The sequence below is a fragment of the Pan troglodytes genome, chromosome 1 (assembly GCF_028858775.2).
Source record: "Pan troglodytes isolate AG18354 chromosome 1, NHGRI_mPanTro3-v2.0_pri, whole genome shotgun sequence".
NCBI lineage: Eukaryota > Metazoa > Chordata > Mammalia > Primates > Hominidae > Pan > Pan troglodytes.
Window position 1 is genome coordinate 52,103,503 of NC_072398.2, and position 25,043 is coordinate 52,128,545.

The 25,043-nt window shown below is 35.6% G+C and overlaps 1 protein-coding gene across 3 annotated transcripts in view; it reads right to left on the reverse strand.

Moving 5' to 3' along the window:
• Positions 1 to 883: 883 nt before the first annotated feature.
• Positions 884 to 25,043, reverse strand: part of CFHR5 (complement factor H related 5) — a 34,582-nt gene continuing 10,422 nt past the window's right edge. For all 3 annotated transcript variants that reach the window (XM_024350755.3, XM_063794030.1, XM_514078.8), the window contains 7 exons: positions 16,170 to 16,346; positions 14,526 to 14,708; positions 14,224 to 14,403; positions 12,146 to 12,322; positions 7,827 to 8,009; positions 5,644 to 5,826; positions 884 to 2,002 (listed from right to left, as the gene is read on the reverse strand). In XM_024350755.3, coding sequence (XP_024206523.2) covers positions 1,806 to 2,002; positions 5,644 to 5,826; positions 7,827 to 8,009; positions 12,146 to 12,322; positions 14,224 to 14,403; positions 14,526 to 14,708; positions 16,170 to 16,346 — 1,280 coding nt within the window. In that variant the 3' untranslated portion in view covers positions 884 to 1,805. The remainder of the gene's footprint in view (positions 2,003 to 5,643; positions 5,827 to 7,826; positions 8,010 to 12,145; positions 12,323 to 14,223; positions 14,404 to 14,525; positions 14,709 to 16,169; positions 16,347 to 25,043) is intronic.

Below are 25,043 nucleotides of genomic sequence, written 5' to 3' on the forward strand. Positions count from 1 at the left end.
ACAGAATCTTGCTCTGTCACCCAGGATAGAGTGCAGTGGCATGATCTTGGCACGCTGCAACCTTTGCTTCCCGGGTTCAAGTGGTTCTCATGCCTCAGCCTCCCAAGTAGGTGGAATCACAGGTGTGCACTACCCTGTCTGGCTATTTTTTTGTATTATATTAGAGACAAGGTTTTGCCATGTTGGACAGGCTGGTCTTGAACTCCTGGCCTCAAGCAATCCACCTGCCTTGGCCTTCTAAAGTTCTAGGATTACAGGTTTGAGCCACTGTGCCCAGACTATTTTAATTTTTTAAACCTAAACCACATAGAATTATTAAAGCCATCATTTTTATTTCTCTCACTCTTTTCTTCTATAACCATTTATACACATCCAGATAATTCTGTATATGCAATTTTGTAACCTAGTAATTTTCACCTTTTTGTATATGTACATCACCTCTTGATTAGAAACTCCACAGAAAGACTGGTTAAAACTTCAAAGTCTATTCTTTTGGCTGGGCGCGGTGGCTCACGCCTGTAATCCAGCACTTTGGGAGGCCGAGGTGGGCGGATCACAAGGTCAGGAGATCGAGACCATCCTGGCTAACATGATGAAACCCCGTCTCTACTAAAAATACAAAAAAATTAGCCGGGCATGGTAGCGGGTGCCTGTAGTCCCAGCTACTCGGGAGGCCGAGGCAGGAGAATGGCGTGAACCTGGGAGGCGGAGCTTGCAGTGAGCCGAGATCGCGCCACTGCACTCCAGCCTGGGCGAGAGGGAGACTCCGTCTCAAAAAAAAAAAAAACAAAAAAAACCCACTTCAAAGTCTATTCTTTTACAGCAGATAGTGCATTTAATACTTTAAGGGGTATTTAGTATTGGATAGGTAGCTAGACTTACATTAGAGGATTTATAAATATTTATTAATACTTGCTACAACCACAAAAGTTGACAGCTTTCGCAGGTTTTTAAGTGATAATAACATGAAGATAGAGACTAAAATAACATCTACATTTCCTTTTAAATAACGTTAATTCAGAAAGTTTCAAAGTTATCCTATAATTTGAGACAAACAGGAGGGATTAGATGAATTAAGTACTGAAGCGAGAACATTTACTGTTTCTGTGGACATTTATGAATAAAATTCCCCATGTTGTGATTTGCCCAGGAACAATATGAGTTTCTCCTGTGGTTTGAATGTGTCCCCGAAAGTTTACGTGGAAACTTAACTGCCAATGCAACAGTGTTGTCAGGTGAGATCTTTAGAAGGTGATTAAGTCACGAGAGCTCTATCTTCTTGAATGGATTAATGCCATTATCATGGGATTGGATTGTTATCTCAGGAGTGGTGTCTTTATAAAGGATGAGTTTGCCCTCCTCCCCGCCCCCGCCACTCTGTCTCTCTCTCTTTTTCTCTCACTCCCATGTACATGCTCTTTTGCCACGTGATGCCTTCCACCATGTTGTGATGCCTTCCAGCATATTATGATGCTTCGAGAAGACCCTCACCAGAGGCAGCCCCTCCATCTTGGACTTCTCAGCTTTTAGATTTATGAAACAAATAAACTATTGGTTAGAAGTTACCCAGTCTGTGATATTCTGTTATAACAATGTAATATGGACTAAGACACCCTCCTATTAAGTGAAACATTGTTCTCTCAGCTTACAAATTTCTAAAGCTCTAAAAACCCAGAGTTCTAAATAAAACTGAGTTAAACAACACCTGAAAGAATAAAAGAAGTAACTACAGAATTGGCTACATAATGGCTACTTTTAGCATAGATGGATGTTTGAAGAATATATTCAGGAAAATTATGCTTGCTTCATTCACATATAGGATATTCAAATTTCCCTTCCTGACAGATTGCTCGAAATGGTGGTGATGATATCATCGCTTTATGTGGGAATTTACACTGGAATTCAACAGCATCCCCTGTTTTTGCATAGAGTTTTCCATCGTTTCTCCATTTTAACTGTATGTTATTTTTGTTCATGTTTTCTTCAGATACCACACATGGATCTGAAAGAAGAAATGGTAAAATAAAATAAATAAATAATAATACATCTTTACCTTTCATAGAATAGTGAAATTGCATTTAAGAATATTTTGGAATTAAAATGATGAAAAATATTAATATTTATTTAAAAAATAATATTTATTGAGTTATTCTTGGTACTGTTCTTAGCACTGTGTATGGGCTACATATGAGGAAATGAATGCTAAGAGATTTTCTCAAGGCTACACAGTTTAGTGAGTGTTTTGAGCCAGTATGCGTCCTGCCAATATGAGTTCAGAACCTGAGCTCTTAATTGCTATACTTTACTAAAAATTCTACCAGCATGAATGTTGTTTGTTTAGATATCCCTTTTTATAATGTAATTATTTGTGAATCTTAACTTTTGTGAAACCTTGATTTCTGTAGAAAAAACAATGTTATCTTCTTCCCTGACCCCAGATATCACTCACTCTTTCTTAAAATCAGCACTTTATATATATATTTATATATATCTTATATATAATATATAATACATAATACATAATATAATGTGTATATATAACATACATTTATATGTATGTTAATTGTAATATATGTACATTAATTGTATACATGTTACATACAATTTATATCTAATGTAATGTAATCAATTTATATCTAATGTATAAATATATATCTGTATATTATGTATAATATATGGATTATATATAATGTATAATATAATATATTATACATAACATATTATATGTATATTATATGTATACATATATGTATACATATATTATATGTATATGTATCATGTGTATATAAGTATACATATATTATACATACATACTTATGTATATTTAGATATATGTTACATATGTATATGTGTATACATATATGTTAAAAATATATGTAATATGTAATATATTTATATTACATATACACACATGTATATGTAATTATACACTTGTATGTATATTAGAGTGCTTAACTCTCCACATCCTTGCCAAGTCTTTATGTTATATACTTTTTTCTTTTTGCCGATCTCCTAGTTGAACACTGACACTTCACTGAAATTTTATGTTCGTGTAGACAAGCATTCTTTCATGTTTGCCATATGTTTTTCATTTTCTGTTTATGTACCTTACATAATTTTTATACTGAATTTTGATTGATTTGTAAAAATTCTTATGTGTTAAGCACCTGAGAATATTCTCCATAAATCGAGAAATTTTGAAGTTATCTTTAACCCCTCTTTCATTTGGTTCCTGTTTTTTACCTACTAATCAAGACTCTAATCTATCTCTGCCAGGGCCTTAAACAATTTCCCTATATTGCATGTTTTCTCGGTGTAAAATAACCACATGTTCTTAGTCAACTGATAATTTAAAAATACTACATTGGGCCGGGTGTGGTGGCTCACGCCTGTAATCACAGCACTTTGGGAGGCTGAGGCGGGTGGATCATGAGGTCAAGAGTTCAAGACCAGCCTGGCCAACAGGGTGAAACCCTGTCTCTACTAAGAATACAAAAATTAGCAGGGCATGGTGGCATGTGCCTGTAATCCCAACTACTCGGGAGGCTGAGGCAGGAGAATCGCTTGAACCCGGGAGGCAGAGGTTGCAATGAGCCAAGATCACGCCACTGCGCTCCAGCCTGGGTGACAGAGCAAGACTTTGTCTTGAAAAAATAAAAATAAAAAAAGATGCTATGTCAAAAAACTGCTATTAAAAATATGTAATGGCTCCCTACTTCATTCAATACCCATGAACCATCCAAATAAATTTATGTCTGGTTTTGGAAAAAATTATATCTTTTTTTTCTGACGGAGTTTCACTCTTGTTGCCCAGGCTGGAGTGCAATGGTGCAATCTCGGCTCACTGCAACCTCCACCTCCCAGGTTCAAATGATTCTCCTGCCTCAGCCTCCCGAGTAGCTGAGATTACAGGCACGTGCCACCCATGCCTGTCTAATTTTGTACTTTTAGTAGAGATGGGGTTTCTCCATATTGGTCAGGCTAGTCTCGAACTCCCGACCTCAGGTGATTCTTCCTGCCTTGGCCTCCCAAAATGCTGGGAATACAGGCATGAGCCACCATGCCTGGCTGGAAAAAATTATTTCTTCAGAGCTGTCTAATCTTAATCTCCTATCTCATGGGAAATAAAATTATTTTACATTTCATAGTTAGATCATGTTTCCTTGAATTTTCCATATATCTATGAGGGTTTTTTTGCTTGTTTGTTTTCGTGATTGTGTGTTTGTGTTTGTTATTGTTCAAAATACTGTTTCTTTTTGCTAGAATGCCCTTCCCACAAACTCTGATTGTCAACATGGTACACACTTTTTAGGTTACAAATTTTGTTCTTACTTTTCTTTTGGAAATTTATTTTATGATCACTGGCCATGATAATTTAAATTATTGGACCATCTAAAACTTGGCTGTACTTAAAATATTAGATAATGGCATTTTTGTCTATCCATCAATCACTCCAAGTTAAATCCTAGAAGTTATCTTTGAAACCTAGTTTTTCTTCATTCTAGCAAAATTGTTCAGATGATACTTCTGCCTTATACTAACTCAACACTTTCTGAGTTCAGTTCCCACACAATTTTAATGATATCCTGGGAGAGGGGCTCACATAGAGTAGTGGTTTGAAGCACTGTATAGGCCATAGTGGCATTGGGGTAATTTGTTACTACAGAAGGTGGAAGAAAGAGACATCATCAGAAGGATGAATTTTCAAGACTATAACAAACTTCTGGTCTAGCTCTGTGAGGTATTGGGCAATAGTGAGAACTGTTGCAGGAACAGATCCTTATTACCATGGTGTCTCTTTTGGACACCAGAAAACAGAGGGGTTTATGGAAATTCCAGTTTTCTTCCACTTATTATAGAGTAAACTGACGTTCATGCTTTTCCCATAATTGGTGTTATTAATTCGCCCCATATCTTTGTATTTTGTCCCTTTTAGTTTGTCATGACCGATAAAAGAATCTCCTTTTAAGCCCTAAAAGTGAATCTCCAAATTTTCATAAGGAGTCTACGATGTTAATTTTTTTAATGCCACAAAGTGCACATGAATTTGTGGAAACTTAATATGTATATTGGCATTATTTTGTAGTAGAAAAAAATAGGGTGAAAAGAAGGGATAGTGAATATTTGGAAAGTGGCTCAGTAACTCTTCCAGATTTTCTATCTCTCCTGCTAGAAATTCTGCCAACATGCAAGTAAAAAGCCATGTCAGTATTAGTCAACTAGGTGTTCTACTAGGGAAGGCTTTCAGGTTTACAAGTAGAACCTTATATAGTATTAAATGACAGTTTTCCTAGACCAGTGTTTTTCAAATGGTCTCTGTGAGAAGTTCTCAGTTAGATGCTTATAACATGAAACAATTTAATGGTGTGCGAATAGGCCCCATAAATAGCTTTGGACTCTACAGAATTTCATAATGCACCTTATCACATGTAGGTCTTTAAAATTTTATTTATAGTTTTTAAATAAATTTTTCTCACTTTGCATAAAGCAAATTTTTCAAATGTTTCTTTGTATGTATTTACATTTGACAGGAAAGATTTTGACTGAATGAAACTTAAGTAAGGGTTATTCTATGAAATTAGTCCATAAAAATTACATTATAAATATTAAATCTCAGACTCCAAGAGAATATTAAGAACTCACCTAGGCATCTTGGTGGTTCTGACCACTGTTTATTACTGCATGTTACAGTTACAGAGCCCTGGAGTTTATAGAAGGACTGGCAACGGTACGTCACTGTTGACCCTGGAGGATATACTGATAATGGGAATGAGGTGGTATCTCCATTGCTAATAGATGGAGGGGGCCCACAATATGCAGTAGACTCTGGAAAACAGCATTTATTTGTTGAGACATTATGTTAGTTTAAACAAAATAATATAATGAAGCATCATGTATCATATCTTTAATATAAGGTGTCTGGAAATTCAAATAATTAATTACAGTATTTCTGTCATAAAGTCTGATTCAAAACATATTGTAGCTCCTTTCATGTTAAAGTGAAATTCATATAAAATACTGGGAATACTTTTTATTGAAGGCAGGAGAGACAGGTGAGTAAACTTCTGGTCTAGGTTCCTCCTCCACCCCTTAATATTCAATTGTCACTTAAAGAGGAAAGGTAAAAGTAAATAACTTTCTTACTGTTTCTAGTCTCAGGGTAATTATTACTTTATGCAAATAGCATATACCAACTAGTATATGATCATAAACTTGTAGTTTTACTGAAAATGAATTGCAGACACACTCTTCTGCATTTACTTTTTTGATACCAAATAATATTGTAGGCATCTTTCCCTATCAATAAATGTTTCAACTTCATGCTAATTAAGAGATTTTGGGGAAAACTAAAAAAAGTAACAACTTCATGCTAAGATTGGCTGGAATATGTTCAATTGTACTGACTGATCTCCCTTTATATATCACCAAGAACATAAATATGAAATCACTAAGTAATCCTATCCCAAATTGCTTGTACATCCTCTAGTTTCATTGAGTTACTGTCCTTGCTTTCTCAGATTAACTTCTTCATGATGACACTAGATTCTTTCACCTTTAAACTAGTAAAGGATCCTTCTTCATGAATTATCTCCTTTCTTCTGTAACATCAATGTCTCCCTTTCCACTTAATCATTCACCAACCTACAAACATGCTGAAAATGTCACAATTCAATAAGGTAAAATTTCACTTTCTCCATATCTTCTATCCGGTAACTGCCTCATTTCTCTATTCCCTTTCGAACACATTTACTTGTTTCTCATCCTCCATGATCTTACTTAATCACCCCACATTCTTTCTTGAACACACTGCAGTTACTTACTCACCCCCTATGGAAATATCTCTAGGCAAAATTACCAATGGTTTTTATTTAGATAAATAGATTGTTCAATTATCAGGCATCTTGTCCAGCTCTAAGCACTCTTTGCCATATCTGATGTTTTGTCAAGTAATATTTTGAAATATGTGCTTTTGAAATGCAGCCATGTAGCACTTAATTACAAGAAGATATTCTGAGAAATGTGTCATTAGGCTCTTTTTTCCTTGTGTGAGCATCATGGAGTGAGCCTACACAAACCTAGATAATGTTGCCTACTACACACCTAGGCTATATGGTGCAGCCTATTGCTCCTATTGTCCCCAAACCCCTGGCTGCAGACCAGTACCCTCTGTGGCCTCTTAGGAACCAGGCTGCATGACAGGAAGTGAGAGGCAGGCGAATGAGCATTACTGCCAGCATTACTACCTCCTGTCAGATCAACCAAGGCACTAGATTCTCATAGGATCTTGAACCCTATTGTGAACTGCACATGCAAGGGACCTAGGTTGCATGCTCCTTATGAGAATCTAATGCCTGATGATCTGAGGCAGAGGAGTTTCATCCTGAAACCATCCCCCAACCTCCTCAGTCCATGGAAAAATTGTCTTCCACAAAACATGTCCCTGATGCTAAAAAGGTTGGGTATTGCTGTCCTAGGCCACAAACCTGTACAGCATGCTACCATACTGAATACTATAGGCCATTGTGACATGATGGTAAGTATTTGCATATCTAAACATATTTAAACATAGAAAAGGTACAGTAAAAATATGATAGAAAAGATTTTTAAGAAGATGTAGAAATTTCAAACTTGTTTCTTCTATGAACACTGTTGGAGATAACTCTTAGAGAAACTTTTTTAAATGACAGAATTGGTTACTTAGCGATTTAAGGCTTTGGGGTACAGTGCAACAGATTAGTCATAAGTTCTTGTTTCTTTCTTTAGATAAACCAAAGGGGATTAATAACCTCTTTTTAAGTGAAATTACTTAGAAATAAACTACTAACCAACACAGCGTGGTAATGATTGCCATTGTCCATCTTTACATACAATTTCTTTTGCTTCTGGAAGTAGATAGTTTTCTTTACAGAGAACAGCTACTTTTTCTCCATCCTGATAATTCACTGTGGTTGTCATATTCTGAGCATTAGGTATCTGAAGTGGCGGTGGGCAGAATTGTTCCCTTTTTTCTACAAAATATTGGAATTAAATTATATGATTAATAAAAGTTAAGTAAAAACAGCTCAATAGGGTAGTGTTTCAGGAAAATGGAAGATTCAATGACACACACACACTATGTCTCTCTATCACTTTCTCTTTCTCTCTCCCTATATATAAATGTTATAATAACAAATATTTTTTGTGTCACTATAGTTTACAGTTTAAAAAGCGATTCTTTTTGTTATAACCATTAGTTTAAAATTTTTCAGATGCTCTCTTATATCTCCTGTTCATTATTCCTGTCAATTCTCTTGTATAATTTACAAACAAATTTCTTTAATTTTTTTCTAACTAACCCATATGATTCAAAAAGTTATGTACATTGATTTAAACAATTTAAAACTAAAAATAAAAATGACAACAATCAGAAATAACTATGACTTCCCCTAATAACTGAACCCTAGATCTCAATAAAGGATTTCCATGACTTGCATTTTCTTGTAAACATGAGAATGGCTGGTAATGAACATAACTGGAATGCCTCTGTTGGACTAGGAATTAAATTCTTTTTTGGTTGCTTGGCTTATTCTTAGGGAAAAGTTTTAAATGGTCAACTTGGATGCCAAAGCGTTTTCTAAACCTCCTGACCTGGGCTCATGCCCTTACAGTGATCTCCTTCATCTCATGTTTTTCCAGAGTGGTGGCTACTGTCTACTAACACTTCCCTTCAAAATGGTGGGAATTGAACAATGAGAACACATGGACACAGGAAGGGGAACATCACACACCGGGGGCTGTTGTGGGGTGGGGGGAGGGGGGAGGGATAGCATTAGGAGATATATCTAATGCTAAATGACGAGTTAATGGGTGCAGCACACCAACATGGCACATGTATACATTTGTAACAAACCTGCACGTTGTGCACATGTACCCTAAAACTTAAAGTATAACAATAACTAAAAAAAACATATTCAGTGAAAAAAAAATTATTACATTGAAAGTGCTATTTTTTTTCCTCGCTATACTATTTTCATTTAAAAATCAAGACAGAAGAGTGCATATCTACTCTTTCCTGGTTTAGCTAGATTAAAAAAATATAATAATTATATACAACAGATCTTTAATAAATTATTTGAACAGAACCTGAGGTCAGTATAAAATAAGCCAAAACATACATATTGTCTAAAATAGGAATTTTATACTGGATTTTTCCTTATTTTCTCAAGGTCAGAAAGGCAAAATAGTGCAAATCTAAACAGAAACTGTTTCTGTGGAAATCTAGATAGATATCTGGGACTGGGGCCCACTGATGCGTATTTTATGTTTTATATGACTTGTCCTACTTATTTACTGGTTTAAGGAAAACGTGAACTTAAAGTACTTAGTCCCAGATGCATCTTATTCTAGTCAACCATTAACAAGACCAGTCTTTTGTGATCAGTGTTGTTTCAGTAATTAACTGCAAAAGAAAATAAAATTAGCCTGATATTATTATTGTTAGTATACATTTTTGATTAGCAAAGTTTGGTCATGAGTTTGAAGAAAGTCTATGAGAAGCACATGAAAAGAGGATATCAGGCACATTTGATAGATAGATGGGTCAGTTTTCAATATTATTTATTATTTAGAAGCTCTTCTACTTAGATGTCTTATTACCTCTTTGTTTAGGTATTTTGTAAACATTTTGGAAACTAGACATTTTTGTTGTTTATGAATTTCTGTTTGGTGGTTTAAGTATTTTTATTTAAATACATAGTCACAAAGATGAATACTTATTGAGTATCATCAAGACTCTTTTGAGTGAGCCTCAAGGCCTGTGCTGCCAATCTAGGGACTCAGCAGTTACCTGCTATGAGCCTCCTAGATGTCCCAGTGCCAGGAAATAGGGAAGCTGAAGGTGTCTGTAATCTCAAATGTACAAATAATAATGAGAATTTCATCAACAAAGTCCCAACTAAGTGAGTTAGATATTCAAATATCACGCATATACTATTGTTTTTATATTTTAGGTAAAAAGAATATTACACATAATGATCTCAGTTGCCCACCTTACTTTCCTTTTAGAATTGGACATCTGTTTAGAAATTTCTGCCTAGTAAAGACAGAGTCTAGTTGAAACAGCACTGATATAAAAATCTGGAAACAAGTTCCAGTCTTGATTTTGACCAAATAACTTCTTGAAGCCATGTATTTCTGATGCATAAAATGAGAAATTTTATTATTTTTCTCAAGAACAAGCAAGGTGTGTAACAAATATTTGCCACCTAATAACGTTCTTACCTAATTTCCAGACTACTAGCTACCAGCTCTTCTCAAAACTTTAAATAAGGCTTCTTCCTTATTTTGATACCTATGACTCATAGTATTTTCCTTCTCTTTATGCTTGTAATTTATTTATTTAAAAAATTGAACTCATATTATTATTCCCTGTATTTCAGTTTTCATCTACTCTTTGGTTGTAGAAATGTTTATTTGTGTATGCACACCATTCTTGATTAGAGTCAACTCATTTAGACAGCTCTGCTTATTAATCTTTTCAAAACATTAGTTTCATATCTTGGATTAGTTGGAAATACAAGGTTCTATTTCATTTTCTTCTGTTTTTACTTTTATTATTTCCTTTTCCTCCTAATATCTGAATTCATTTTCCCCCTAGCTTTTTAGGATATACATATATATTATATATATACACACACACACACATATATATATACACACATATATACATATATACATATATGTGTGTGTATATATATGTGTGTGTGTGTGTGTATATATATATATACTTTTTCCCAAAATAGATAAGTTTAAGACTATGAATGCCACACCATTCTAAATTTTGGTTAGGTTGCATCTCATAGGTTTTACTACGTATCCTTGTAATTATAACATAGTTCTTAATATTTTAAACATTACATCACTAGGTTATTTGGAAGTAAATTATTTCCTTACCCAAAATGAAAGGTAAGGAAGTGGATAACTTTTTATACACTTTTAATGTTATTTGTTTGTGGTTACAAAAAGTCATCTATAGGGCTTTAATATTTGAAGTTGTGAGAATTATTTTGGGCAGAATGACTGGCCAATTTAAGTAAACATTTCATGGACACATAAAAGGCTTCAAACTTCTTTCAACTATCAGAATATTTCTCTTCCTCAAATAGAAAAAATATATAATGAAATCAAATAAAATATTTTATAAACATAAAAATGTTCCAGTTGCTTTAAACAAATTGTAGTTATCTTTTTGAAATCCTTATGTATTTAAGTTTAAGAATATATTCCAGTATTTTTCCTCACAATTTCTAATGACATCACACTTTTTGCTATAAATTAGTATTTTATATCATTAATGTATATTTTATATGATTTCTTTCAAATTATGACCTTGTGTGTAAACTCCTATCCTTCCTGTGGTTGCAAATTTCTTTATTTTGGAATCATTAGTGAATTATATTGGTATATAGAATGACTGGTTGCCAGTTACTTTCACTAAGCACTTTGAAGAGATTACCCTATTTTCTTCTGCTTTTGACGTTGCTGATGAGAAGTCTGTAGTCTATCTTCTCTCTTTTATTGTCATTCCTTTATAAGCACTTTGTTTTCTCTAGTTCTGGTTTATTTTAATCTAATATGGTGCCCCATTTTATAATTACTTGTAATTTATAATCCTATTACTCAAAGTAAATGATTTGAATATAAGCCTTCGAGGAATGTGAGACTTTTTCTTAGGGAAATAATTGATTACTCAAATATATTTTCTTTCTCAGCCTACTTTTTACTCAGCCTATTGTCTGGTCCAGAATTGGCAATATCTGTTAGTTTTGTTTCACAGTGCATAATTGGGGTTTTAATTGTTTCTTAATGTCATTGAAGATTAAGTTTTGTTCTTTTTTTACAGTTCTTTATTTCTTTTTTTCTTTCAAGGTTTTGTGAGACTGTAATAGAGTAAAAACAGCTTTACTCTCTCATCTTTACCAGAAAGCCAAGGCTTTTAAAGAATAACATTAGTCTGGAAAGAGTATTATAACTAGTTTCTAACTTTACTATTAGCACATAAATTATATGCCACAATAAATATTTAATTTAAAAACATTCTAATTTCAAAATAATTTTTCTTGTAAAGAAGCAACAAGATCAACAAAATGTTTTAAACAAATCTTACCTGTGCAGTGTAGTTCAGGATTCCATTTCCCGTTTATACAGACTGAGTGCCTGTATCTGAAGATGTCTGAACATCTGTAACGTATTCTAGATTTATGATTAAATTCTTTCCCAGATAGCTTGAGTAATGTTTTTATATTAACTCCTGCTATTTTGCACTTCTTAAGTTGGTGTGTTGCTATATAAAATAATATTAAATAGAAACTAAACAATTATGTCAATAAAATATCTGCAATATTAATAGCATAATTATGTTTGATGCTTTTAAGCAACATCACAAAACTTATTCTTGATCTCATTGCACAAAATAGACAATGCTGTTGGAATAAGAAAAAATAAAACAAAAAACTGTATCCCATCTTTGAATGACAGGAAAGTAGGTCAGAAAGTTTTCTGGGAAATGAAAGTGCAAGATAGGTTTTCCTAGTGGGAGTTTTGACTGAAAGATAGTTCTTAGGAAGCTACAAATGAATTGTTAGAGGCTCTGAAAATGTACACATGTATGATTGTTTTGCACTAAACTATCTTAAATATCTTCAAAACATTTAAATAATAAAAAGAGGCAACACATGGGTAAGTCTGTAGGAAGCAAAGCATCAGTAAGAGATAGATCTGGGTCCCCCTTGAGGTTCAATGACTCACATTTCAAAAGCTCAGCAAAAAGTCTGACTCAGTAAGTCAGAGTATTCTCAGGGGAAGAACTCACTGATAATAACACAACTGAGCTTCAGAACATAAATTCCTACTAAGCCTCTTGCTTGTCTAAGTAGTTCTCATTGTTACATTTTTTTCCCATTTCCCATAAACATGTAGATAGTTATGGAGCCTTTTCCTTAGTGTGTAAAAGGATGGGATAATGAGATATGGAGTGTGCTCTGCTACTTCTATGCTTACAGGTGTTTTTCTGCAATAGTTTCTATTTTTAATTCACCCCATATGGGGCTAGAGGTTGATATTTATGTACTCCTTGCATAAAAGTTGATGACCATGAAGATATATGATCTACATCTTCCCATAACAGCGTTCTGGCTCCTGGTAGTGGAAAACATTCCCTCACAATAGGTCATCACGGATGGCCACTGACCAGGTATTTGCTGGGACAACGGGTGGCAACACCTACAGTAATTTTTCCCAGCAATGGGTGGGCCAGTTGATTATCCAAAAGTCCAGGAGATGGAGAGAGAGGCGGTTCTGTTTCAGATTCTGTAAGGAGGAGAACAGCGGCGGAAAGTCTGCTTGTCTTTAAAGTTCAAAATTAGAGGCTTTAATGTATTGAGGTTGCTAGAGATAGGACAAAAGAGGCCAGGATCTGAGGGTGTCGGGAAATAAAAAACCTGCAAGTACTTAAGTGTCAAGGCTGGAAGTCCTGAGGCTGCAAGGTAAGAGTAGAGCACACAGGCTGATAGACTACTACTACTTACTACTTACTACTTCTGTGGAGGAAACCGACAAACTAAGTAGATAATTAGGAATAGAAATAAGAGAATTATGGGACCAGAAAGACCAAGGATCATGCCTAGTTCCTGGGTCCTAGTCCCCTACTCTTCTTCTATGAAGGGATTCCAAACACTCTGGAATTTAATAGAACTCAAGCTACATTGTTATTTTTTAGGTTGTTCTATCTGGAACATGCTGAGGTAAAGACTGAGTTAAAGCAATGAAATAAAAGAAATTAAATTGCCATCATTTGTAGAAATACAATATCCAAATTAAATATTAGAACTAATACAGAAATTCAACAAGGTTACTGGAAACAAAAATAATGTATGCAATTAAATCACATTCTTGCATATAGAAAGTATAACTATTCAAGCATATACGTTAATAAAAGTTTCCATTCATCATGCCAGAAAAATCCCAAATAAATTGGTGAAGAAATCTGTGCAGTAATAACAAGAAATTCATAAAACCATATGGTAAAGTTTAATGTAAGACCTGAATAAATGGATTGACGTATTTTACTTTGGAAGGAAGAGTCAGTATCAATAAAATTGTAATTCTAGCCAGATTTATACACTTTATACAATCCCAATCAAAATGATAAATAATCAAATATAAAGTTTAGGAATGTTTTCTCACCAACACACATAGGAAGCTCTGTCCATATTCCATTAATACAGGTAATCATGTTATTTCCAATCATTGCATATTCATTTCTGCAATTCACCTCGACTGAAACTCCATGTTGATAGGGAGGGACAGACGGCTGAACATAACCATACTCGAGTTCAGGTATGTATCCACATGTTTTCACTTGTTCTAAGAAAATGTAATAAAATGAGTGCTTACTCTGAAAATATTTTAAATCTGTTTACATGTGTATTTATATATAAGTGCAAAGTAATAGTAACTGTCCTGTTTAAATGTTAATATTTATTTACCAACACAAGTGGGTAAAGTTGTCCATTCTCCATCCACACATTGTATTTTCTTAGGCCCGTTTATTATAAAATTAGGATTGCAATCATATTCCACTACTTCATTGTGTCCATATTCGTCTTTTCTTATCTCCTTAACTTCACCATTGGAGAGTTGAGGAGGTGGACCGCATGATCGTACTTGTCCTATTATAAAGAAACCATAAATAATGCTTAAATGGTCTTATAAGTATAGCAAAATGTGGAGTTACTAAATTTTTGACTTAGAAATTAATTGCCTTTATATTGCACTTCTATTTTTGGGGACATGTGTTTTTTGCAGTGTACATAGTGTATTGACTGCATTCGTTTCCTCAATTATTGACACTTTTCATGATGAACAATTTTGAGCAAATGAAAGGAGAAAGAATGCATAATGAACACTTATAAACTGATTACCTAGATATAAAAATGTTACACTTTGCCCTATTTACTTATTTTTTGTGAAGTAATTGAAAGTAAATGACAGTGAAATTTTAGTCCTAAATTCTTCAGAATGCTATCTCATAAAGACATTTGCCTACATATACAAAATATCTTTTTACATTTCACCAAATTAATAATATTTCCTTAGTACAATCTTATATCCTCTCTATATTTAAACATCCTGATTGTCCATCTTTCCCAATATTTTGTAGGCTGTTTATTATAATCAGGATATTAAGTTGTACCCTTGAAGATTTTTAAGTAGGTCAATAATCTGAAAGTTATATAAAAGTAAATAGTTATCAAATATGTGATATGATATACATATGCAATGTATAGTTATAACTTTTATTAATATCTATAAATACTTTGATATGGATTGGCTGTGTCCTCACCCAAATCTCATCTTGAATTGTAGCTCCCACAATTCCTACGTGTTGTGGGAAGAACCTGGTGGGAGGTAATTGAATTATGGGGCGGATCTTTCCTGTGCTATTCTCATGATAGTGAATAAGTCTCACGAGATCTGATGGTTTTATAAAGGGAGGTTTCCCTGCACAAACTCTCTTCTCTTGTCTGCCATCATTCGAGATGTGCCTTTCACCTTCTGCCATGATTGTGAGGTCTCCCCAGCCACGTGAAACTGTGAGTCCATTAAAACTCTTTCTTTTGTAAATTGCCCAGTCTTGGGTATGTGTTTATCAGCATTGTGAAAAGGGACTAATACATACTTCAAATAATGTGATAAGCCATTTTTGATAAAAATAGTGCCATCTGAAGCAGGTATAAATCATCACTGTTTTCTAATGAATAATTCGTATATGCAATGACTTATTTTCTTAATTACTTAATAAAATATAACATTGTTTGTACAATATTTCTAAAAGGTATAAATTTTTTATTGAGCTAGATGGAAAAATCCTAAGATGTCTCAATTCCAGCTACTATATTTTGACCTATAAAATCCTATTATGTATTTTAAAACACAGAAGTAGAATTACTCCTTGATTATGGACACCTAAATAATCTATGCAGCTCAATTACTATAGAACTGCATTCTTTCTCCTTTGCCATTTTACCACTTTGTCAGATTATAGATGTAATATAAGCTCCAATAAAAATATATGGGCATTATTATAAAAATCAAATTCTTGTTTCATCACTTCTAAAATAAATACTGACCTTTGCATGTTGGAAAGTTAGGTGACCACCCAAATTGGTAACATTGAACTGAATCTGATCCAACTCTTATAAGATTTTTTCTGCAGGAGAATTTCAACACATCTCCAACTTTGTAGCTTTCTTTTTTTGGCTGAGCATCTACATTGGCTTCTAAAATTGGAACATGACATTCTTCTTCTAAAAATAAAATTAAATGAACATATGTGAATTTTCATTGCAGAAACAAATTTAATGTGTGCTATATAAAAATAAGATGCAAGGGGCTTCATATACAGAGTATAAAATATATTCTTGCCTTCGAGAAAACATATAGACTAATTATTTATACCCAACAAATATATCTAAGACCCCTCAGGCAAATTGGGAAACTGTATATAGCAAGGTAACATTTTCTATGAGAATCTCTTCAGGATTGTAGTAAGAATGTCCTGTGAAGTTACTCATACAGTAAATTATTTAATTTGTTTAATTAGCAATATTAGTTCTAATTTTATTGTTTAATAAATAAGTTTAATAACATTATTTGTTTATAATACAGAATAGGAATATTTTTTTCTCACTAAATCACAAAAAATTCCTTCAAGTAACGAAATAAAATTGCAACATATTTAATTATTTTTGTAAAATAAAAAAAATGATGTATAAAAAGTAGATATGTGGGCCTGACATGGTGGGTCATGTCTGTAATCCCAGCACTTTGGGAGGCCAAGGTGGGCAGATCACCTGAGGTCAGGAGTTCAAGACTAGCCTGGCCAACATGGTGAAACCCTGCCTCTACTGAAAATACAAAAATTAGCCAGGCATGGGGTGGTGGGCGCCTATAGTCCCAACTACTAGGGAGGCTGAGGCAGGTGAATCACTTGAACCCAGGAGGCGGAGGTTGCAGTGAGCCGAGATCGCACCACTACACTCCAGCCTGGGTGACAGAGTGAGACACTGTCTCAAAAAACAGTAGATATGTGAAACACCCAAACAGGATACAACTAATAAATGTTAAGTTGAAGGGAATATTTAAAAGCAGATTATTCCCAATTTTACAAAAGGGTAACTAAATATCAAAGACTTAAAAAACCCATCTAGGTTTTTTGAATCTTTCCCTTATACTCAACTCTATCACTAATATGTTTGTAAAAACTAACTCATTATGAATATATTCTGATTCAATTAGAAATAGATACGTATATGAATATGTGTGTTTTTCTCATTTAATAATCTTTCATTAATGGTTAGTTTATAAAATTATATATTAATTCTTGTGTAAAATAAATAATTGACATTCAAGACAAAAATAATCTGAATAAATCAAGCATACACAAAAATAAAATTGAAATATGTTCTAACTAATAATCTCATAAATATTTTCAAACTAGCTAGTTTTATATACTGTTATTGGCACTTTATGTATTGATCACAGTTTACTTGAGCAAATCCCAAGAGAATGTGTCTTAATTCACTAAAATAAAATGTTTATCTCTAAATCTCTGTTTTTTATTCCAGTATTTTGCATGACAGTTCTTTATTGGTTGTTTATAGTCTTTTTTTAACTAATTGTTAAAAACAAAATGCCATTGAAAATAATTGATCTTGATTCTGTTCCAAGATGGCCGAATAGGAACAGCTCCGGTCTGCAGCTCCCAGCGTGATCGATGCAGAAGATGGGTGATTTCTACATTTCCAACTGAGGTATCTGGTTCATCTCACTGGGACTGGTTGGACAGCGGGTGCAGTCCATGGAGGGGGAGCCAAAGCAAAGCAGGGCATTGCCTCCCTGGGAAGTGCAAGGGGTTGGGGGATTTTCCTTTCCTAGCCAAGGGAGGCCCTGACAGACTGTACCTGGAAAATCGGGACACTCACACACAAATACTGCACTTTTCCAGTGGTCTTAGAAAAAATAGAAGTGCAAGGGGTTGGGGGATTTCCCTTTCCTAGCCAAGGAAACCCGTGACAGACTGTACCGTGTCAGACTGTACCTGGAAAATCGGGAAACTCACACACAAATACTGCACTTTTCCAGTGGTCTTAGTGGTGTGTCCAGTCTCCAGGACACACCAGGAGACTGTATCCTGTGCCTGGCTTGGCAGTTACCACGCCCACAGAGCCTTGCTCACTGCTAGTGTGGCAGTCTGAGATCTACCTGTGAGGCAGCAGCCTGGCAGGGGGAGGGGCGTCTGCCAATGCTGAGGCTTGAGTAGGTAAACAAAGCAGCTGGAGAAGCTTGAACTGGGCAGAGACCACTGCAGCTCAGCAAGGCCTGCTGCTTCTGTAAACTCCACCTCTGGGGGCAGGGCATAGCTGAACAAAAGGCAGCAGAAACTTCTGTAGACTTAAATGTCCCTGTCTGACAGCTCTGAAGAGAGCAGTGGTTCTCCCAGCATGGTGTTTGAGCTCTGAGAACGGACAGATTACCTCCTCAAGTGGGTCCCCGTCCCACGTGTAGCCTAACTGGGAGACACCTCCCAGTAGGGGGACAACTGACACCTCATACAGGTGGGTGCCCCGCTGGGATGAAGCTTCCAGAGGAAGGAGCAGGCAGCAATATTTGCTGTTCTGCAATATTTGCTGTTCTGCAGCCTCTGCTGGTGATACCCAGGCAAACAGGGTCTGGACTGGACCTCCAGCAAAATCCAACAGACCTGCAGCTGAGGGACCTGACTGTTAGAAGGAAAACTAAAAAACGAAAGAAATAGCATCAACATCCACAAAAAGGACATCCACAACAAAACCCCATCTGTAGGTCACCAACATCAAAGACCAAAGGTAGATAAAACCACAAAGATGGGGAGAAACCAGAGCAGAAAAGCTGAAAATTCTAAAAACCAGAGTGTCTCTTCTCCTCCAAAGGATCACAGCTCCTCACCAGCAATAGAAGAAAGCTGGACAGAGAATGACTTTGATGAGCTGACGGAAGTAGGCTTCAGAAGATTGGTAATAACAAACTTCTCCAAGCTAAAGGAGGATGTTTGAACCCATTGCAAGGAAGCTAAAAACCTTGAAAAAAGATTAGATGGATGGCTAACTAGAATAAACAGTGTAGAGAAGACCTTAAATGACCTGATGGAGCTGAAAACAACGGCACGAGAACTACGTGATGCATGTACAAGCTTCAATAGCTGATTTGATCATGTGGAAGAAATGGAATCAGTGATTGAAGATCAAATTAATGAAATAAAGAGAGAAGAAAGTTTAGAGAAAAAAGAGTAAAAAGAAATGAACAAAGCCTCCGAGAAATATGGGACTATGTGAAAAACCAAATCTACATTTGATTGTTGTACCTGAAAGTGAGGGCGATAATGGAATCAAGTTGGAAAACACTCTTCAGGATATTATCCAGGGGAACTTCCTTAACCTAGCAAGGCAGGCCAACATTCAATTTCAAGAAATGCAGAGAACACCAAAAAAATACTCCTCGAGAAGAGCAGGACACATAATTGTCAGATTCACCAAGGTTGAAATGAAGGAAAAAATGTTAATGGCAGCCAGAGAGAAAGGTTGGGTTACCCACAAAGGGAAGCCCATCAGACTAATAGTGGATCTCTCGGCAGAAACTCTACAAGCCAGAAGAGAGTGGGGGCCAATATTCGACATTCCTAAAGACAAGAATTTTCAACCCAGAATCTCATATCCAGCCAAACTAAGCTTCATAAGTGAAGAAGAATTAAAATCCTTTACAGACAAGCAAATGCTGAGAGATTTTGTCACCACCAGGTCTGCCTTACAAGAGCTCCTGAAGGAAGCACTAAACATGAAAAAGAACAACCGGTACCAGCCCCTGCAAAAACATGCCAAATTGTAAAGACCATCTATGCTAGGTAGAAACTGCATCAATTAATGGGCAAAATAACTAGCTAACATCACAATAACAGGATCAAATTCACACATAACAATATTAACCTTAAATGTAAATGGGCTAAGTGCTCCAATTAAAAGACACAGACTGGCAAATTGTATAAAGAGTCAAGACCCATCAGTGTGCTGTATTCCGGAGACCCATCTCACGTGCAGAGACACACATAGGCTCAAAATAAAGGGATGGAGGAATATCTACCAAGCAAATGGAAAGGAAAAAAAAAAGCAGGGATTGTAATCCTAGCCTCTGATAAAACAGAATTTAAACCAACAAGGATGAAAACAGACAAAGAAGGCCATTACATAATGGTAAAGGGATCAATTCAACAAGAAGAGCTAACTATCCGAAATATATATGCACCCAACAGGAGAACCCAGATTAATAAAGCCAGTCCTTAGAGACCTACGAAGAGACTTAGACTCCTGCACAATAATAATGGGAGACTTTAACACCCCACTGTCATTATTAGACAGATTAATGAGACAAAAGGTTAACAAGGTTATCCAGGACTTGAAATCAGCTCTGCACCAAGCGGACCTAATAGACATCTACAGAACTCTCCACTTCAAATCAGCAGAATATACATTCTTCTCAGCATCACATAGCACTTATTCCAAAATTGACCACATAGTTGGAAGTAAAGCACTCCTCAGCAAATGTAAAAGAACAGAAATCACAACAAACTGTCTCTCATACCACAGTGCAAGCAAGTTAGAACCCAGGATTAAGAAACTCACTCAAAACCGCACCACTACATGGAAACTGAACAACCTGCTCCTGAATGACTACCAGGTAAATAACAAAATGAAGGCAGAAATAACAATGTTCTTTGAAACCAAGGAGAACAAAGACACAACTTACCAGAATCTCTGGGACACATTTAAAACAGTGTGTAGAGGGAAATTTATAGTACTAAATGACCACAAGAGAAAGAAGGAAAGATCTGAAGTCAACACTCTAAGATCACAATTAAAAGAACTAGAGAAGCAAGAGCAAACACATTCAAAAGCTAGCAGAAGGCAAGAAATAACTAAGATCAGAGCAGAACTGAAGGAGATAGAGACAACAAAAGCCCTTCAGAAAATCAATGAATCCAGGAGCTGGTTTTTTGAAAAGATTAACAAAATAGACAGACTGCTAGCAAGACCAATAAAGAAGAAAAGAGAGATGAATCAAGCAGATGCAATAAAAAATGATAAAGGGGATATCACCACCGATCCCACAGAAATACAAACTACCATCAGAGAATACTATAAACACCTCTACGCAAATAAACTAGAAAATCTAGAAGAAATGGATAAATTCCTCGACACATACATCTTCCCAAGACTAAACTAAGAAGAAGTTGAATCTCTGAATAGACCAATAACAGGCTCTGAAATTGAGGCAATAATTAATTGCCTACCACCCAAAAAAAGTTCAGGACCAGACAGATTCACAGCAGAATTCTACCAGAATTTCAAAGAGGAGCTGGTCACATTCCTTCTGAAACTATTCCAATCAATAGAAAAAGAGTGAATACTCCCTAACTCATTTTATGAGGCCAGCATCATCCTGGTACCAAAGACTGGCAGAGACACAACAAAAAAAGAGAATTTTAGACCTATATCCCTGATGAACATCGATGTGAAAATCCTCAATAAAATACTGGCAAACCAAATCCAGCAGCACATCAAAAAGCTTATCCACCACAATGAAGTTGGCTTCATCCTTGGGATGCCAGGCTGGTTCAACATATACAAACTAATAAATGTAATCCATCACATAAACAGAACCAATGACAAAAACACTTGATTATCTCAATAGATGCAGAAAAGGCCTTTGACAAAATTCAACAGCGCTTCATGCTAAAAACTCTCAGTAAACTAGGTATTGATGGAACATATGGCAAAATAATAAGAGCTACTCATGACAAACCCACAGCCAATATCATACTGAATGGGCAAAAACTGGAAGCATTCCCTTTGAAAATCAGCACAAGACAGGGATGCCCTCTCTTACCACTCCTATTCAACATAGTGTTGGAAGTTCTGGCCAGGGCAATCAGGCAGGAGAAAGAAATCAAGGGTATTCAATTAGGAAAAGAGGAAGTCAAATTGTTGCTGTTTGCAGATGACATGATTGTATATTTAGAAAACCCCATCGTCTCAGCCCAAAATCTCCTTAAGCTGATAAGCAACTTCAGCAAAGTCTCAGGATACAAAATCAATGTGCAAAAATCACAAGCATTCCTATACACCAATAACAGACAGACAGAGAGCCAAATCATGAGTGAACTCCCCTTCTCAATTACTTCAAAGAGAATAAAATACCTAGGAATCCTATTTACAAGGGATGTGAAGAATCTCTTCAAGGAGAACTACAAACCACTGCTCAGCAAAATAAAAGAGGACACAAACAAATGGAAGAACATTCCATGCTCATGGAGAGGAAGAATCAATATCGTGAAAATGGCCATACTGCCCAAGGTAATTTATAGAGTCAATGCCATCCGCATCAAGTTACCACTAACTTTCTTCACAGAATAGGACAAAACTACTTTAAAGTTCATATGGAATCAAAAAAGGGGCTGCATTGCCAAGACAATCCTAAGCAAAAAGAACAAAGCTGGAGGCATCAGGTTACCTAACTTCAAACTATACTACAAGGCTATACTACAAGTAACCAAAACAGCATGGTACTGGTACCAAAACAGAGATATAGACCAATGGAACAGAACAGAGGCCTCAGAAATAACACCACACATCTACAACCATTTGATCTTTGACAAACCTGAGAAAAACAAGAAATGGGGAAAGGATTCCCTATTTAATAAATGGTGCTGGGAAAACTGGCTGGCCATATGTAGAAAGCTGAAACTGGATCCCTTACTTACACCTTATACAAAAATTAATTCAAGATGGATTAAAGACTTAAATGTTAGACCTAAAAACCATAAAAACTCTAGAAGAAAACCTAGGCCTTAGCATTCAGGACAAAGGCATGGGCAAGTACTTCATGACTAAAACACCAAAAGCAATGGCAACAAAAGCCGAAATAGACAAATGGAATCTAATTAAACTAAAGAGCTTCTGCACAGCAAAAGAAACTACCATCAGAGTGAACAGGCAACCTACAGAATGGGAGAAAATCTTTGCAATCTACCCATCTGATAAAGGGCTGATAGCCAGAATCTACAAAGAACTTAAACAAATCTACAAGAAAAAAACAACCCCATCAAAAAGTGGGCAAAGGATATGAACAGACACTTCTTAAAAGAAGACATTTATTCAGCCAACAGACACATGAAAAAATGCTGATCATCACTGGTCATCAGAGAAATGCAAATCAAAACCACAATGAGATACCATCTCACACCAGTCAGAATGGCAATCATTAAAAAGTCAGGGAACAACAGATTCTAGAGAGGATGTGGAGAAATAGGAACGCTTTTACACTGTTGTTGGGAGTGTAAACTAGTTCAACCATTGTGGTAGACAGTGTGGCAATTCCTCAAGGATCTAGAACTAGAAATACCATTTGACCCAGTGATCTCATTACTGGGTATATACCCATAAGATTATAAATCATGCTGCTATAAAGATACATGCACACATAGGTTTATTGTGGCAGTATTCACAATAGCAAAGACCTGGAACTAGCCCAAATGTCCGTAAGTGATAGACTGGATTAAGAAAATGCGGCACAGGTACACCATGGAATACTATGCAGCCATAAAAAAGGATGAGTTCTTGTCCTTTGCAGGGTCATGGATGAACCTGGAAACCATCATTCTGAGAAAACTATCACAAGGACAGAAAACCAAACACTGCATGTTCTCACTCACAGGTGGGAATTGAACAATGGGAACACTTGGACACAGGGTGGGGAACATCACACACTGGGGCCTGTTGTAGGGTGGGAGGTAGGGGAGGGGTAGCATTAGGCAAAATACATAATGTAAATCACGAGTTAATGCGTGCAGCAAACCAATATGGCACATGTATACCTATGTAACAAACCTGCACGTTGTGCGCATGTACCCTAGAACTTAAAGTATATATATATATATATATATATATATATATATATATATATATATAAAGAAAATAATCGATCTTGGCCAATGTAGGGTTTTCCAGCTGCTTTATTCATATATGGTTATTGCATGGTGTTGTAAATGGAATAACGGCCCCCAGAGATGACGCCATACTAATCCCTGCAACATGGATTACCATAACTTGCAAGATGTTACCTTACATGAATAAACAGACTGTGCCGCTATCATTAGAAGTCTAGTTGCCCTGAAACTTTATTAACTTTCCACAGTGTTCGTGAGCTACCATTCAACCTTAGACACAGAGTGTTCTGCTGAATTCTTCCACTTTGGAGACTCTGACTTCGTCCATCTGTCCATCTACTCTGATAACCTCAATATGTTGTCTTGTGCTTTTGGAATAAGCAACGGGCAGAAAGGGAAAGGCAGCAATATTCTGAGAACTTGAACAATAAGATATGTGCTTTTTCTGATTAAATAAAATGTGCTAAATTTTGAAACAAGTTTATTTTGACAACTTAGTTTCTAAATGTCATTGCCCACTAAATGGAACCAGGACTTATTGGAGGTATGGCTGATTCTAGTTCTGGGGCAGTGGAAACATGAGTTAAGCCTGGGATATTTTTTGTGTCACAAAGCAACCGAATTGTTCAAAGACTAACAAAATCTTACAGACTGTACACAGAGCCAGCTTGTATGGGTTACAGCTGGCCAAACTTAATTTGTCAAGCTTCTAAAATATAATTGTTGGTCTGACAATAGCCATCATCTCTCAAAATGAAGAGAGCTTGTTCATGACATGAACAGGTATGGATAAGAGAAAGCATGGAAATATTTATACCATAACTGAAGCCTATACATTTTGAACCCTTTTCAGTCACTAGAATTTTCTAGTGTTAGTAACATTTGTTATTTTTTTTTTGCAAATGTTAATAATGTTTTAACCCCTTGTAATTGAAAGAGACCATGACGTAACTGTTTACTGAAAAAC